This window comes from Glycine soja, chromosome 7 (assembly GCF_004193775.1).
Source record: "Glycine soja cultivar W05 chromosome 7, ASM419377v2, whole genome shotgun sequence".
NCBI classification, from domain to species: domain Eukaryota; kingdom Viridiplantae; phylum Streptophyta; class Magnoliopsida; order Fabales; family Fabaceae; genus Glycine; species Glycine soja.
This window is the reverse complement of record NC_041008.1, coordinates 46,497,657-46,512,906: the sequence shown is the minus strand read 5'-3', so window position 1 is coordinate 46,512,906 and position 15,250 is coordinate 46,497,657. Positions and strand designations below refer to the sequence as shown.

Genomic DNA, 15,250 nt, shown 5'->3' with positions numbered 1-15,250 from the left:
GTGTTGATAAAGAGGTGGCGAAGTAGCTTTGTTCCACGTGGCGAGCGTAAGAGTAATGGGTTGAATAATTGATAGCAGGCAATGCAGAGGTGAGAAGGAAAGGGATCGATGATGGAGGAGGATGGGACCAGCAAAGAGCAGCAGCAGGCGGCGGGAGTGGGAATTCTTCTTCAGATAATGATGTTAGTTTTGTCATTCGTCTTAGGTCACGTCCTTCGTCGCAAGAAGATTTACGTTCTTCCCGAAGCCAGCGCTTCTCTTCTCATTGGCTTACTCGTTGGTACTCTCGCTAACATTTCTCACACTCAAACCAGCATCAGGTACTTTCCTTCCTTATTATCTCCTCCTTCTCTTTCTATTTCCAATTCATTTACGTAACCTCACTCTCTCTCCTACATTACATGCAGGGCGTGGTTCAATTTTCACGAGGAGTTCTTCTTCCTCTTCCTTTTGCCTCCTATCATATTATATCCTCTTTCATTTCATTCTTCTTCTTCTTCTTTACTTTTCATCCCTCTTAATTCATTAATTCCTTGACCTTATTTTTTCTCGCTTTACTCAGTCTGGCTTCAGTCTCTCTCCCGTAAGTTTCTTTTTCTCTATCATTTCATTTCAACCCTGCTAGCCCTGCTTTTTCACTTGCCTCTTTTTGGTCTTTCCAGAAGCCTTTCTTCGCTAATTTCGGAGCCATTGTTACATTTGCTATATTCGGCACCTTTCTGGCTTCCATTGTCACCGGTGTCTTGGTGTAAGTTTTTCTCATCATCCCTTTGCCCTTTCCATATCATTTATTACATGAGTTTCTCTGCCGCCTGCAGTTATCTTGGTGGGTTGATGTACCTCATGTACAGACTGCCTTTTGTCGAGTGCCTAATGTTTGGTGCACTTATATCCGCCACGGACCCTGTTACTGTTTTGTCCATTTTTCAGGTTATGTCATTTACGTACTGCTTTAATTCTTCTTTTTCTATTTTACCATTACTGCATGCTGCATATACGTATTCTAAGGTTTATGCTTTCCTACTTTCTATCCAACTAGCTTGTCTTTCTAATTGATTGTTGTTTTCAGTATTGTTATATCATATACAATACACCTTACATCCAATTCAATTTGTTCCTCAAGTGTACTTTTGCCTGCCTTATTGCAGGAGCTTGGCACAGATGTCAATCTATATGCCTTGGTTTTTGGAGAATCTGTTTTGAATGATGCAGTAAGTTTCTATTGCTACAAAAATAATAATAATAATCCCGGTGAGGTGCATCATTTGTGTTATAAATATTGATGGTTCTGCGTGCTGATCATTTCCCTCTTTCCTGTTTGGCCTTTCTCTCCCTCTAACCTCCTCTGTGTACTACTGGCAGATGGCTATTTCTCTGTACAGGTATATGAAAATAACTATGTTTATAAAAATTAACCCAAGTATCTTTGAAGTATTAAACTACATTTTAACTCAAATACTTGCTTTGCAGGACAATGTCAGTAGTTAAAAGTCATCCATCTGGACAAAATTTCTTCATGGTGATTGTTAGATTTTTGGAGACTTTTGTTGGCTCAATGTCTTCTGGTTGGTTTTACAAATCTTACCTAATGTTCTGTTTATACAGTGTTTTGTTAGCTGAATTACCAGTATTATTGGTTTTAAAGATAGGTTAAATTATAGTTGAATTACCTAATGCCTTTTATGCTTGCTTTATGTTGCTTTTACCCAGTAAATTAATATAACAACTCTTCTAGCAGAAGAGACTAGAAGAGAGAAATTAATTATAAATTGTTATATTTTCAATGTTCCTAATTTACCATTGTTTTTGGCGGATCTGCAGGTGTTGGAGTTGGATTTATATCTGCTTTAATATCCTTTTAAATTAATGGTTGTCCTATATACTATATATATACATATATATAAGCATAATAACTCTTTATTCTTTAGAGATTTAAAAGACAAAATATAGTGAAACCTTAACTATCAGAACCTATTTAAGTATGCAGGGTTGGATATTGACAAGTAAGTATTTATATTTTATTTCTTGGTTCAATATATTGGCAAGTCATATCTAGAAATTACTGACCGGAAAAATTTTCATTTTAGTCTTCAGAACTTGGAGAGCTGTCTTTTTGTTCTTTTCCCATACTTCTCGTAAGAAAACTCCTTGGACCATTTATTCACTACTTTATTTTAGAATTTCTATATAAGTTTCTTTAAGTTGGTGCAAATTATTTTATTTCTCAGGTACATGCTTGCAGAAGGTCTTGGACTGTCTGGTATTGTGTCAATATTGTTCACAGGAATGGTAATTGCATATTATAATTTTTATGTGTCATTTCATGTGTGTTAAAGCATTGTTATGAGTATTTTTGTGATATGTTTTAGGTCATGAAGCATTACACATATTCAAATTTGTCACGTAGTTCTCAAAGATTTGTCTCTGCTTTTTTTGAGTTGATATCATCATTAGCAGAGACATTTGTGTAAGGAGGATTCAATGGCAGTATTTCCCTTCTGGTTCAACATTACCTCTAATGATGCATGAGAATCATTTTATCTTATGATCTACAGATTTATCTACATGGGCTTTGATATTGCTATGGAGAAACATAGCTGGTCACATGTTGGATTTATATTCTTCTCCATTGTATCCTTTCCTTGATCCTATAAATTGAATTTTTGTGATTTGTATTAGCCTAGCATTTCATGTTCATATTTATCCTTTTCCTCAACTTGCTTGGCAACCACTTCAGATATTCATTGGAATTGCAAGGTATTTATGCTGTAATTTCTATTGTCATGAGTATTTGATCATAGTGACATATGATCTCGTCAGGCTTTTAGCTAGTTTGGTAAAATATAAAGATATCCGTGCACTTTGGCACTTCTAATCATGATTAGGTTTCATGTTTATCCACAAAATTGTAAACTATATTGTCTGATCACTTCATGCAGGGCAGCCAATGTGTTCTCTTGTGCTTATCTAGTCAACTTGATCAGACCTGCCTATCGACAAATACCGCCAAAACACCAGAAAGCACTTTGGTATAGTGGTAAGATTTGAGGAAGTCGCAAATCATTAACTATAATCTGGAAAACTTTTCTGATTCTGTCAATAAAACAAACTACTTCTTGATTTTGGTGTGTTCTTTAATGCTTTGCCTGTCCTGTTGAATTTTTTACTATATGAACATGTACAGGACTTCGAGGGGCAATGGCCTTTGCCCTTGCTCTGCAATCAATTCATGATCTGCCAGAAGGACATGGACAGACCATCTTAACTGCAACTACAGCAATAGTTGTTTTGACGGTAGGCATGCTCATGGTTGTCATCATCTAATTTAAGCTAATCATTACATGAAAAATAAATAAATATGGAGGCAGTGTAAGGGGCTTGGCTATGTCACTCTGTAAAATTTGAATGTTATTTTCAAACTTATTATGTGTTTGTGTGTCTACGATTCCTATTTAGAAGGAAACTTAAGTGTTGTTCTTATGTTTGCTATTGAATTCTACAATTAAGAAGGGGCTATTTGGAGAAGAAGAAAAAAAAACTATGCGAAGCATGTTATCACATAATTTTTTCCATTTTAAAATTGTCATTGTGTACATCTTTTCCTTCTGTCCTTAGAAATCATAGATGAGATATTTTGTTCATTGCCATACCAGAGACAATAATTTGTTATTCTAAATAAAATCATTTGGTACAAGATTCTGTCCTGCTTTTTTGGCTTTCTATTGTTGTTCAAAGAGGAGTGCTAAGAGTGCACTCTCTAACACACTCTATTATTGGTTAAAATTTATTAAAACCCATAAAATAATGAGTTAGACTCACAATTTTTTGTGATTTCTAATAAATATTGGTTAATAAAAGTGCATTCAAAAGAGAGTTTTGCTTGCATTTCTCTTGTTCATGTGTGGTTTTGTCTAGGGTTGATAAAACATGTGCAAGATCTGAATCCAAATTTAAACAAACTATAAGTGAGCTTACTGTTATGTAAAGATAAGTATGCCATTCGAAAAACTCAGAGTGGGAGAGACAGAAATTTGGATATTTCAGATGGAGAATACTATGCCTGATAAGCTGTCAAAAAATGTAGAAGTGCCATTGTTAATTGGACAACTTGATAGCAAACTTCTAAAAAAACTATACCTAAGATTTGTCCACATTTATTTTTCTTCTTGAAGTTACTAGGAGCAACCAATTATTTTCCCCACCTTTTCCACATTCACTATACCTGGCTAGTTACTCAACAATAAATATTATTTACTTTATTTCAGGTATTACTGATTGGCGGTTCAACGGGCACCATGCTGGAAGCTTTAGAAGTTGTAGGTAGTGACAGTCCTGTCGAGAGTCCTTTGGCTTCGGTTAGTACCAGAACGGTAATTTTTTTTCGATGAGTCAATTGCAGAGCTTTTTCCTTGTGAAATATTGCAGGTAGCTCATAGCTGACTTCCGTTTGACTGAGATGTGGTTGGGACTACCTTATTTTGAAATACTTTACACATGTTTGGGATGAATTTTTTACGGGAAAACAATTTTTTTTTTATCAAAAGCTCCCGCAGAAAGTTAATAAAAATAAATTATTTAAATCATTTGTCTGTGTGTGTGTGAGAGAGAGAGAGAGATTAACTAGGCTATATTTGTTGCTGAAAGAAGCAGAAGCATGCAAATTTGACTTGGGAAAAGAAATCAAATAGTCTAAAGCTAAGTACCGGCTACCATGACCTAGGACGGAACAGAAGTTCCACATACCTGACCAAGCATTAAGTGTTATATAGGACATATGTAATGCCCTTAATTCAATTTTAAATTCGAAGAAACTACATTATTTGTAAACTTTGTTGTGGAATTGTATGTTAACTTCTAAATTAAACATCTGAATTGGGACTGTGCATTTTATCCTGGCAAAGGATATGACCATTATAATGAATCTACTCTACATGTTTCTTTCTATTCTCTCTTTCAACTAATACGTTTGGTTTCATCCACAAGAATTTTGAGGGAAACAATGTGTATATTTCTCCTGATGATGAAGAACCGTCATCAGGGAACAAAATCAAGATGAAGCTACAAGAATTCCAAAGGAGGTATCGTCTGTGCTCTGAAACTGAAGATATTCTAAATCTATTGTTACTTAATGATATTTCTACTTCTAACTTTTCTTTGCTTTTCTATTGTAGTGCTGCATCTTTTACAGCAATAGATAAAAACTACCTCACCCCATTCTTCACTAGTCAAAATGGAGATGAAGAAGATGAAGGTAAATTTAATTTGGCATGAATTTCTGATCAATATTATCTGTCAAATTCTGACAGAAGATTTAGAATTGGTATTGGCATATAGATTATATCTGACATGATTTGCTTTCTAAAATGAGACACATCTTTAATCATATTTATTTATAGTCCACTCCACTGTTTTATCATGTGTCCCTCTTGTTCAACAAGCTAAGTCGTTGTCTTACATTCTAACATATGAACTACGTGATTTTCGAATCAGAGATTTCTCGGATGTATTTCTTCCATTGTTTACAGCATCTTCGGTTATTATCTTGTTTTTCATGACCATCATTTGAAAACTAATATTTTTCAACCTCTAAAATCTTATCTCGAGGCTGTTGAACTTACATTGTAGTATTTGATCCATAAATTATCTAATCACGTATGCTTCTTAGTAAGTCATAATTTCCTCCTTTATATGATTGCAAATTTTGCATGTAATATTTATCAGTTGCGTTTCTAACATTATTTTTCATCTATGATGTTGATGTACTATACTTGCTTAAACTTTATGAATGAATTTTAGGCTTAGCGTGAATGAATTGTGTTGACGTCGTATTTCCTCAACTTGTTCTTGGTCTTAACAGCTGTGCCTTTGACTTTGAAGAACGTGGGATTGGATGACCACGACCACTATTCGTCATGATATTTTTGAAACAACATGCTCAATAATACTACTTGAAGGTTCCTTTTTGTACACACCTTGAATCATGCAATATATAGACAACTTAGAGGAATTTCCATAATACAAGGATTCAGAATCTTACGTCAAGTAGGCAGAGTTAGGTTGGAAGACAGACATCTTGTCTGCGGCTTTAGTATTTTATGCCATGCAAGTTGATAACCATGCGTGTTTACTGACTCTAATTATCGGTAGTCCAAGAACCATTTACCACATACATATTACCGAACACATGATCTTCATACAAAAGAATATGCGTGTACAACGATCGAGGATCATAAAGAGAAATGCTAAAATGTTTCAACTTTGCAATAAATTCATCCGACTTTGAAACAGTTTTCAACAATAAAATCACGATAGAATTGTACCCAAAAAAGTTCACGCTACCTTTCATACACTATTTATTTATGGTATTTGTACACGAACTTTGTTATAAAAAATGTAACAAGTGACCCGAAGATTTTGGACTGAGCAAGAACTGATGGATGAATTTCATCTATTTATTTTAAGTTTATGAAAGCTTTGTCTGATTAACATAAAAATTGGATTTAGAAGTTCTAATCAAAGTTGGCTCAAAAAGTTATTCGGTGCTGTGCTTAAATATTATTGTTCATGCATCTTGGGGGTGCGACTTACAGAGGGTTTGGAGAGAAATAGGCTGCATTGAAATAGGGAAGAGAGAAATATGGTGATTAAAAATATATGAGAAATAGAATGAAGTTATATGTACTTGGTTTGAGAGAAAGAGTGGGTGGATGCATGTATGCTTTTTTTTTTGTAGGTGGGAATTTTTCCAAAAATCTTAGTCACGTATTTTTTTGTTATTATTAAGATAAGGCTTTATTGTTATTATTAGTATAAAAAAATTACATTATCAATTAACCATAAATTACAGTAATTAATATTTTTAAAATAATAATGGTAAAAGTCAATAAATTTGTCACAGTCATTTGTGATTAGAAAATCTTATAAAAATCCTTGCTGTCTGTGCTGAGTAATGAGTATGAACCTATTTGTTCTTTCGTTTTTATAAGCACCTATTTACTCTTTTCAATTAACATTGTAGTAAAACCCTAGTTATCAAGAAGCTAACTTTCATAGAATTTTTTTTTTTATGAAGGGAAAAGCAGTTAAATTAGCTGGGCAGTGGATGGATCAAATATTTGTTTGCTAATTCGACCCTTGGCAATTAAACCGCAGCCTCCGCGCCCGCCACAGGGGCATTTTATGCATACGTAAATACTAATTAACAAATATATATTTTAACTTAAGGACTTGATTTCAATTTTTCATTTTTTTTTCCAACCAATAAAGCAAGCTATAAACAGGTAAGTTTCAGGGTGCGCAAAGCCCGTTGACTCCTTAGCCCATTCAGGTTTAGAAGGCCTTTTACGTTGGTAATAGTGGTGATATGGAGCACAACAAGACTCCACCATGTTAAGGGATGACAGAATCCCCAATAATTCATTCGCCTCTAATAGCAGAATAGCGAGATTTCAATGTAAACCAATAACAGAAGTACCATTGGAATCTCTTATAATACAACCACAGGCAGCAAATTTATGTTGATACCTAGAAATGTCAATATTTAACTTGAGAACACCTACTGGAATGACGCTTTCGTAACGACTCTATGTTGGTTAAACATGAAGCAAAGCATGTAATAAACCAACACTAAAGAAAGTTCTCCTATGCTAGTGGTTGATCATAAGGAGCCAGAGATCCGTATAGCCCATCAACATCTGAAATGAGGTTGCAAAAGCAGTACATATTGCAAGCTTAGCGATAAAATTAACTTGACAGTGCACCCTGGATTGATAATTGACCATTTTGTTGTCACCTTACCCGTATGACCAACATTTTTACTTACTCAACATAAAAGCTTCTTGGAACCATGGATAACCAGATTGTGTAACCATATTGTTCACCTTATCCGTATAACCGGCTTAATCAACATAAAAGTAACTCATCCGTGGCAATGTGTGACCAGCTTCTTTAACTCACCTAGAGGGATCTGTGGAAATGTCTACCACAAATGTTACTAAAAGATTGACCGGTAGAAGTAAAACTACATACGTAGCATTCACCGTCATACAAATTTTGCACACATTCTTCCATCATTAGCAAAAGATAATAAAAAAAAGGTTCCAGAAATTGGCAATCAATGTTATTTAACACGACGAAGTTTATGTAACGACCATATCATCCTACATTGTATGATGAAGCATGCCACCGGTCATTTTTCTTCTTAGTCAGGTGGTGCCACAGTTCTCAAATTCCTAGACAGAAGAACATAAACTGTAGGTACTTTACAAACACAAGGTATGCAATTACAAATTTACATGCAGTCAAGATACATATAGTTTCTCCGTCGATTGTACTGAAGAAGGCTTCCATAGGTGCGATCCCAGACACCAATGAAAAGTGATTCTGTGTCAGGGCTAAAAGATACACCAGAGATCTCCCCAAAAAAATTGATCTCCTGCTCTTTCTCAAACCCACTCTGTGCATCATAGAGATGCACAAAGTCAGCTGGCTCAGCCATTGCCATGAACCGTCCATCAGATGTAAACCGTATAGAACGTATAGCTCCAAGGTTGCCCTTAAGCACAGCAATAGATTTTGACAAGTTCCTAACATCCCAAACACGGCATGTTTTGTCTTGGTTCCCAGTAGCAAAAATACGGCCATCAGGATGCCATGCAGATGCAAATGAGTAATCCAAGTGTCCACATAAAGGCTTGACAGTCTACAAAGAACCAAAATTTAAATTATTCATAATTTACCTGCAAACAGTACCTATGGAATTTGTAACACAAATCAACAGAGTACACCACCTTTCCAGTTTGAGAATCCACTAGTATCCCTTCTGGGTTGTCTCCAACAATCACAACCAGTTTCCCATCTGGGCTCAATGAAGTGTGCTGCGGACAGAAAGGAAACCAATTCAAATCATCATTTCTTTTATGTATTATTATACGACATTAATATCATATTTTCCAACACTAAGTGTGCAAAGCAATGAACATGCAGAGAAAAAAAAATAAAAAATTATTATTATTTAGACATACTGACAATTCTCTCTCCTTTTTTAAACATCAATAATTTCCCCATCATTATTATACTATTTTGTTTGAAGTTCCTTAATTGTAGTGCAAAAAAAAGGTTATCAAGTTAAAGTTCCATTTGGTGTCTCCCCCCACCATTAATAATTAATAAACTGATTCAAGGTAGATTGATAGCCATAATACACTACTTTAAATAATACAAAAATATAAATATTACTTACATTTACGGGCCATGAGAAGGAGAAATGCTTGGAAAGCTGAAATCTTTCCATGTCAAAGTCTCTAACTCCACAGTCATTATTTGAAGCCATGAAATGAACAGCCCCACTGGAATATCAATTAATTGTCAGTATGCCACCTTGAGAGTTGTAAGCAGTAGTTGCTAACACCATGTGAATCACTAAAGATCCTAAATAAAAAGAGAAAATAAAAGAAAAATAGGAGAGCAAAGAAGCAAGACCTTGGATGATCATAAATCTCAACAGCATTTGTTATTGCATTGTCATCATAAGTAGTTCTAGAACAAAAGCTAACACCAGGTCGATCTACATACTGCAAGACAAGACGTGTCATTTAATCAGACAAGAATTACAAATTATATTGATTGGATAAACCAAGTTGACATAATTGAGAATGAATTCATATTATTGAGTTTGACTACTCAATAATTGTTCAATTATTCATATCCATATAAAGGCAAAATAATCTCTATACCATTTAAAAAAACAATGTAAACGTCTGACATATATAATGAGTACAAAATACACAATCTAATTTGAGCATCCAAAGCAGAAATAAAATATAGAGCACAATAAATCACAATGACCACATCATGTTGGGCAGCAACAGCACATCCAATAAATAATAACAAAGTAAAAAACACTAATCATTATAGGGAATAAAAATAACAAGTACAACCCCCATAATAAACGAAGTACCTTGCAAATAAGTTCTCCTTGAAAACCCCCGGCAATCAACAACTTATCCCGCACAGCCAGTGTACTAATCTGTGTCTGAGTAAATCCTTCCAAAAGGCTTCCAGGATGTTTCTGTTACCAACAGGCATTTAAAAGCTTAGATGTCTTTTCTACCTTCTAAGTGATCCTTTTTTATAACAAAGCATTGCAAAAAAAAAAAAATTACCTCACACGGAGCTACATGCCCTGATACATTTAGGATTTCAGATCTCTTGGAATTTAAAGACGACCAGTGTATAATTGAGTAACTCGAAACAAGATATACATCATGCTTTGATGTTGCCCAAACCAAGTTCCTCAACTGCAAATGACAAATTAGAGGTATAACATTAATTTTCATTAACTCATTGATCATGGCATACTCTGAATTTCTAGAAGGTAATGGGTCAGTGGTCCAATCGGTGGGCCATTAATTAGCCCGGTTTGACCCGATATATATTAAAAAATTCAAAATTATATATGTATCTATTATATATAAGTATATAACTAATATTATTTGATTAAGAAAAATTCATTCATACTCCAGAATCCAAAATAACAATTGAAGTATTAAAGTTGATAACACAAGTCCACAAATAATAATTCAATAACACAATTACACAAGTTCCGGATTTCTTTTGGAGCGTTTTTTCTTTACGCAAAACGGGTTTTAAAAACCAGACCAGGTCACTGGGTTTACCCCAAACCAGCCGGGTCATCCCAGGCCAGATGCATGGACAATCCAATAACCAAACCAGCCCGGTTATGCCACCAGGTCTCAATTGGACCGGTCCGACCGGGTTTTTGAACTATGGGTAATAGTAAGATGATTCAATTCTATTATATGCAAGCATTCGGGTTTCTACCAAATACAAGACCTATCACATCATCTGAAACGATTCAATGTAATTAACTACTATACTAACGTACTTGGAAATGAAGTATTGTTGATTTCACAGATCGAGTGTTTTGCCAGAAATCATAATACTTCCCTCCTCTATGTGTTGGTGTGCATTCCTGTAGACAACAAATAGAGTAGATGAGAGAAAAATCCCTGCAAAAATCATTACTCAAAAGCTACAGAAATCAAGTAAAACACATTGTACCTTTTCTGACCGTTCGCCTGAATGAGGTATATTTTCATAGTTCTTGTACTGCTCTAGTCTAGTTTGTCTATACTTCTCACGACTAATGCTAAGTCTATCCCAAGGAATACCTTGGATATCCTTTCCTTTCCTAGCTTCTGCAGCAGAGGTATCTGTCATCCGATTTTCCTGCAACAAAGAATCCAAAGCATAACATCCTTAAGAGTTAAGAGTATAATAGAGCACGAACGTTTTGCTTATGAGGAGAAACAAGCGAACCATGGAGTCATATTCATCATCGTCGTCTGATTCGGACTCTGAATCACCAAACACTCTACCACTGAAATACATGTCATCTTCTACTTCCGCCATTTCATTATCATCAGCAGCATACTCCATTTCGTCCCCCTGTTGTTGAGCCATACCTGCTGCTCCATAAAAAGAGGAACAAACACATCAATCAATTTCACCTCGTAAGGTAATAAACAAACATCCAATCCAATCCAATGTGACATAACCTTGAAACTGCAGAAGAAGAAGAAGAACTAAAGTTTCAATTTCAATTCGGTCTAGAAAAAAAAAAAAAAGAGGAATAGAAAGCAGTAACCTAGACCTAAAAATAGAATAAATAAATAAAAACATATATATTAGTATGAAGCTAACCGACAATGGAGTTATCGAAAAATGAAAAATCTGGAGAGAAATAATGCATCAATTTGGGCAATTCCCATCATTTCGGGCAGGCAGTTAATTTAATCACGAAGAAAGAGATGAATTCACGTCAAAGGGACAAGGTCCCGAAATTAAAAAAATAAAAACAAAGTTAATCGAAAAATAGTATTAATAAAATAAAGGGGCAGCGAGCGAGAAACCGAAACGGAGGGGCAGCATGGACATAGATGGAGAGAGAAGTGAAGATGGAAGAAATGAAGGTTGTTGAATTGAATTTGAGAAGAAAGGAAGGACCTTGAACTTGAATTGAAGACAGAGGATCTGATCTGCTGCGTCTGCGTCTACAATTCTATTTCCTCCCAATCAAACTGTCACTGCGCCTTTCCCTGTCCCTTTATCTCTTCATTTTTAATTTTGTTTCATCTAATCATCTTACATTTTTTTTTAACTGAGTAAATATTCATTTCTATCTATCAGAGAGAGAATAAGTAAAATACTGATAAATTTATTTCCAAAAAATAAAAATTTAAATTTTAAGTCCCCAAAGTAAAAAAGATAAATTATTTATGTATTTTGTACCAGTTTAAAATCACTCAGTATAATCTTGAATCACCACAAAATATGATGTCTTATCCTTTAGAGTAAAAAATTAAATTGAATTGATTTAAAAAATTAAAAGATTAAATTCAATCCAAAAAATAAAGTAAAAGAATAAAAAACTAACATAATCTACATTTTTAAATATAGATATAGGAATATTTATTCTCTAAGTTATAAAAAAATAATTTCAAGTATTTTTAATTCCTTGAAAGATTATATTCCTTTGTCTATATAATTTTTATTCTTGATGCTAATGGAGCAGGAAAATTATGTTACATGCAAATGTGACAAATTATATTCTAATTTCATCATAACTTTCATATTAAAAATATTCCTAAAATATTAAAGATTAACCCATCACATTTTATATATGTTAATTAATATTTCCAATTATAATAGTTGATTCCCAAAAATGCAAAAAATTCTCTCAAACAAACGCGTCCCAATTATTGTGGATTAATTATAGATGAACTTCAAATTTCAAAATCGAAGATAAATTTTATTTTGAAAAAAATCATTAAATAAAAAACAAAATTTATAATGCATTTATTTCCTTTTACATTTTATTTTCAAATATTGCAATTTGTTACTTCTATAATACTATAAATGTAATATATAACTTGAACAATGAAATTAAATGATATATATATGGTACTTTTCTTCACGTTTGGTTGGAAAAATTGTACTTTTACGAGGATCTTAGATCGTAAATCTTATATTTTTCATGTTTTTTTTATCTATTTAAAAAAATAACATTTTTAAAAAATAATATTTTTCAAAAATACTTTTCGTTAGGTTTTTTCATAATAATTTTATGGCTAAAGAGGTGAGAATTTAACTTTTTTAAATTATTTTTTCTTTATTATAATAAATTTTATTATAATTAGATTATTTAATTTGATAAATAATTAAAGTAATCAGCAGAAATCTCATAAAACTCTTTGGTTCTCATAAAACTCATATAAATACTTCAAATAATATAGTATATAGATTAATCAAACATAATTTATTGATTATTTCCTATCAAACATGTCCTTAATTTTACAAAAGGAATTACAACAACATTAAACACAATGCATAAATAATTTAAAAAATTATTAATTATATATTAGTTTAATGTGATTTATTTATTAAATATATTATATATTAATTAAATTTTTATATAGTTATTATATATTATTCACTAAATTTAATAGTAATATACATATAATATATAAACCACTTGAACAATAAATTTAATGTTATATATGTAAATATTAAATATAATACGTTCATTAAATATAATGTAAGTATTAAATCTGATAAATAAAGTAAATATTTATTAAATGTAAATTTTATAAAAATTTAATAGTTAGAAGATAATTATTATATAATTTAATGCCTATAAAGGTTAGAAGCTCTTGGGGATGCTAGCGATCCCGTCAGTGAGGCAAAACCTTAATTACCGTAGTTAAAAAAATATAGACGGATGAATCTTGTATATACCTAAAATTAACCACAACAATAGTATTAAATAGTATATCTATTAAATATAGTATACAAACCACTTAAACAGTAAAATTAAATGTTATATTTGTAAATATTAAATATAATATGTTCATTAAATACAATGTATATATTAAATATAATAATAAATAAACCAAATATTTATTAAATGTAAATTTAATAAAAATTTTGATACTTAGAAAATAATTATTATATAATTTATTGCCTAGAAATATATATTAATTTTAGTTTTATGAATATTTTAAAGTAAAAATTAATCACATATTAATATAATACATGTATATTGATGAATATATATAATAATTCATCTATTATTTATGTTTTGATTGTTTTTAAATAAATTATTGAGAGTTGTTTCAAACGTTCAAATATATTTTACAAGTATTATTGTTTTTAATTATTATTCAAACAAAAATAAAATAAATTAATAATTTTAAATGTTTATTAAAATAATTTTGAAAATATTGTTACATGCTAATATTTTGAGAAATGTTGCTAACATATTTTCTAAGACATTTTTAATTGGTGGTTGAAAATTATTAAACTATAAAGTCATGAGTAATATTTATTAAATTACAAATGAGACGTACCTTTTTTTTTTATGAGACGTACCTAATTGTATGATTATTGATAAATGTTAGCTAAGAATAAAGAATGTGTTTGAAAAAGTACATTAGAAAATAGATTAGACTTAATTTCATGTTGGTTCTTGTAGTATTGCAATTTTTTATTATTGTTCAATTTTTTATTTTTAGTTCTGTCACTGCTTATTGTTCAATTTTTTACCCCTGGATTTTTTTAATGTGCAAACTGGACCCTTTATTCATAAATTTGCTATCTTTTTTTATAATAATTTGTTTTTTTAACTGAAATTTTGCTTATATAACATGTCAGAAATAATATGACACTCTTCCTTAAAAAAGAAGGTAATGTGATACTCACAAGTTTTAGATACATGTTAACATGATAACTACCTAAATAATATTTACCTTGATGTGACATTAAAAATGAAGATTGTATCATTGTGATGTATTGAGACAAAAATTATACACTCAATTTTGTCTCATTTTTTTATATATTGCATTTTTTTTTCTTGTCTTCAATTTTTTAAATTATTAAATTGAAGATTTAAAAATTTAAAAAGCCATTTATAAAAATATAAATAAAAAATAATTAAAAATGAGAAAGAAAAACAAAATATTTAAACATTTTTACACAAAATAAAAAAAAACAAAGAAAAAAAGAGAAACAGACATGACATGTTACCATAATGAAAAATGGTCAAATTGATATCTATATGTGTCGTGTTTTTTTTACTCTTCTTACAATTCAAAATCATTTTTCAAAATAAAGTTTTTTAAAAATTTATTTTCTTTTTCGTAACAAAGATGTAAATTACTATCATTTCTGG

The 15,250-nt window shown here is 31.7% G+C and overlaps 2 protein-coding genes across 7 annotated transcripts; one reads left to right on the top strand and one right to left on the bottom strand.

Annotated features, from left to right (window-relative positions):
- The first annotated feature begins 72 nt into the window (after nt 1-72).
- On the top strand, nt 73-6,432 carry LOC114420263 (sodium/hydrogen exchanger 6-like). 2 transcript variants are annotated; one of them, XM_028386189.1, is made up of 21 exons: nt 73-320; nt 408-467; nt 559-583; nt 663-748; nt 819-930; nt 1,149-1,211; nt 1,363-1,382; nt 1,471-1,565; nt 1,822-1,850; nt 1,972-2,003; nt 2,088-2,135; nt 2,229-2,289; nt 2,370-2,467; nt 2,556-2,631; nt 2,738-2,757; nt 2,940-3,037; nt 3,185-3,294; nt 4,266-4,355; nt 4,984-5,078; nt 5,172-5,251; nt 5,858-6,432. In XM_028386189.1, the coding sequence occupies exons 1-21, from the start codon at nt 109-111 to the stop codon at nt 5,914-5,916; spliced, it is 1,569 nt and encodes a 522-aa protein (XP_028241990.1). In that variant the 5' UTR covers nt 73-108; the 3' UTR covers nt 5,917-6,432. The 2 variants fall into 2 exon arrangements, with proteins under 2 accessions (XP_028241990.1, XP_028241989.1); XM_028386188.1 differs by having other exon boundaries at nt 4,266-4,370.
- A 1,640-nt stretch (nt 6,433-8,072) lies between these two features.
- Nucleotides 8,073-12,161, bottom strand: LOC114420264 (uncharacterized WD repeat-containing protein C2A9.03-like). Of its 5 annotated transcripts, none has more exons than XM_028386194.1 (10): nt 12,028-12,161; nt 11,341-11,489; nt 11,083-11,250; nt 10,907-10,993; nt 10,164-10,298; nt 9,959-10,069; nt 9,481-9,572; nt 9,242-9,347; nt 8,790-8,876; nt 8,073-8,701 (listed from the first exon to the last, which is right to left on the bottom strand). In XM_028386194.1, the coding sequence occupies exons 2-10, from the start codon at nt 11,482-11,484 to the stop codon at nt 8,291-8,293; spliced, it is 1,341 nt and encodes a 446-aa protein (XP_028241995.1). In that variant the 5' UTR covers nt 11,485-11,489; nt 12,028-12,161; the 3' UTR covers nt 8,073-8,290. The 5 variants fall into 5 exon arrangements, with proteins under 5 accessions (XP_028241995.1, XP_028241994.1, XP_028241993.1 ...); XM_028386193.1 differs by having other exon boundaries at nt 11,341-11,486; nt 12,028-12,150; XM_028386192.1 differs by lacking the exon at nt 12,028-12,161 and adding an exon at nt 11,934-11,967.
- Nucleotides 12,162-15,250: the final 3,089 nt, after the last annotated feature.

What these genes read in the sequence shown, in the direction of transcription:
- LOC114420263 (XM_028386188.1), top strand. Translation starts at nt 109, where the DNA reads ATGATGGAGGAGGATGGGACCAGCAAAGAGCAGCAGCAGGCGGCGGGA. An exon ending in GTTCTTTTCCCATACTTCTC is followed by an intron (nt 2,136 to 2,228) that starts GTAAGAAAACTC and finishes TTTATTTCTCAG; the next exon opens with GTACATGCTTGCAGAAGGTC. An exon ending in ATATTCATTGGAATTGCAAG is followed by an intron (nt 2,758 to 2,939) that starts GTATTTATGCTG and finishes CACTTCATGCAG; the next exon opens with GGCAGCCAATGTGTTCTCTT.
- LOC114420264 (XM_028386190.1), bottom strand. Translation starts at nt 11,773, where the DNA reads ATGCATTATTTCTCTCCAGATTTTTCATTTTTCGATAACTCCATTGTC. An exon ending in CAACAATACTTCATTTCCAA is followed by an intron (nt 10,299 to 10,906) that starts GTACGTTAGTAT and finishes TGTCATTTGCAG; the next exon opens with TTGAGGAACTTGGTTTGGGC. An exon ending in GGCATGTAGCTCCGTGTGAG is followed by an intron (nt 10,070 to 10,163) that starts GTAATTTTTTTT and finishes TGTTGGTAACAG; the next exon opens with AAACATCCTGGAAGCCTTTT.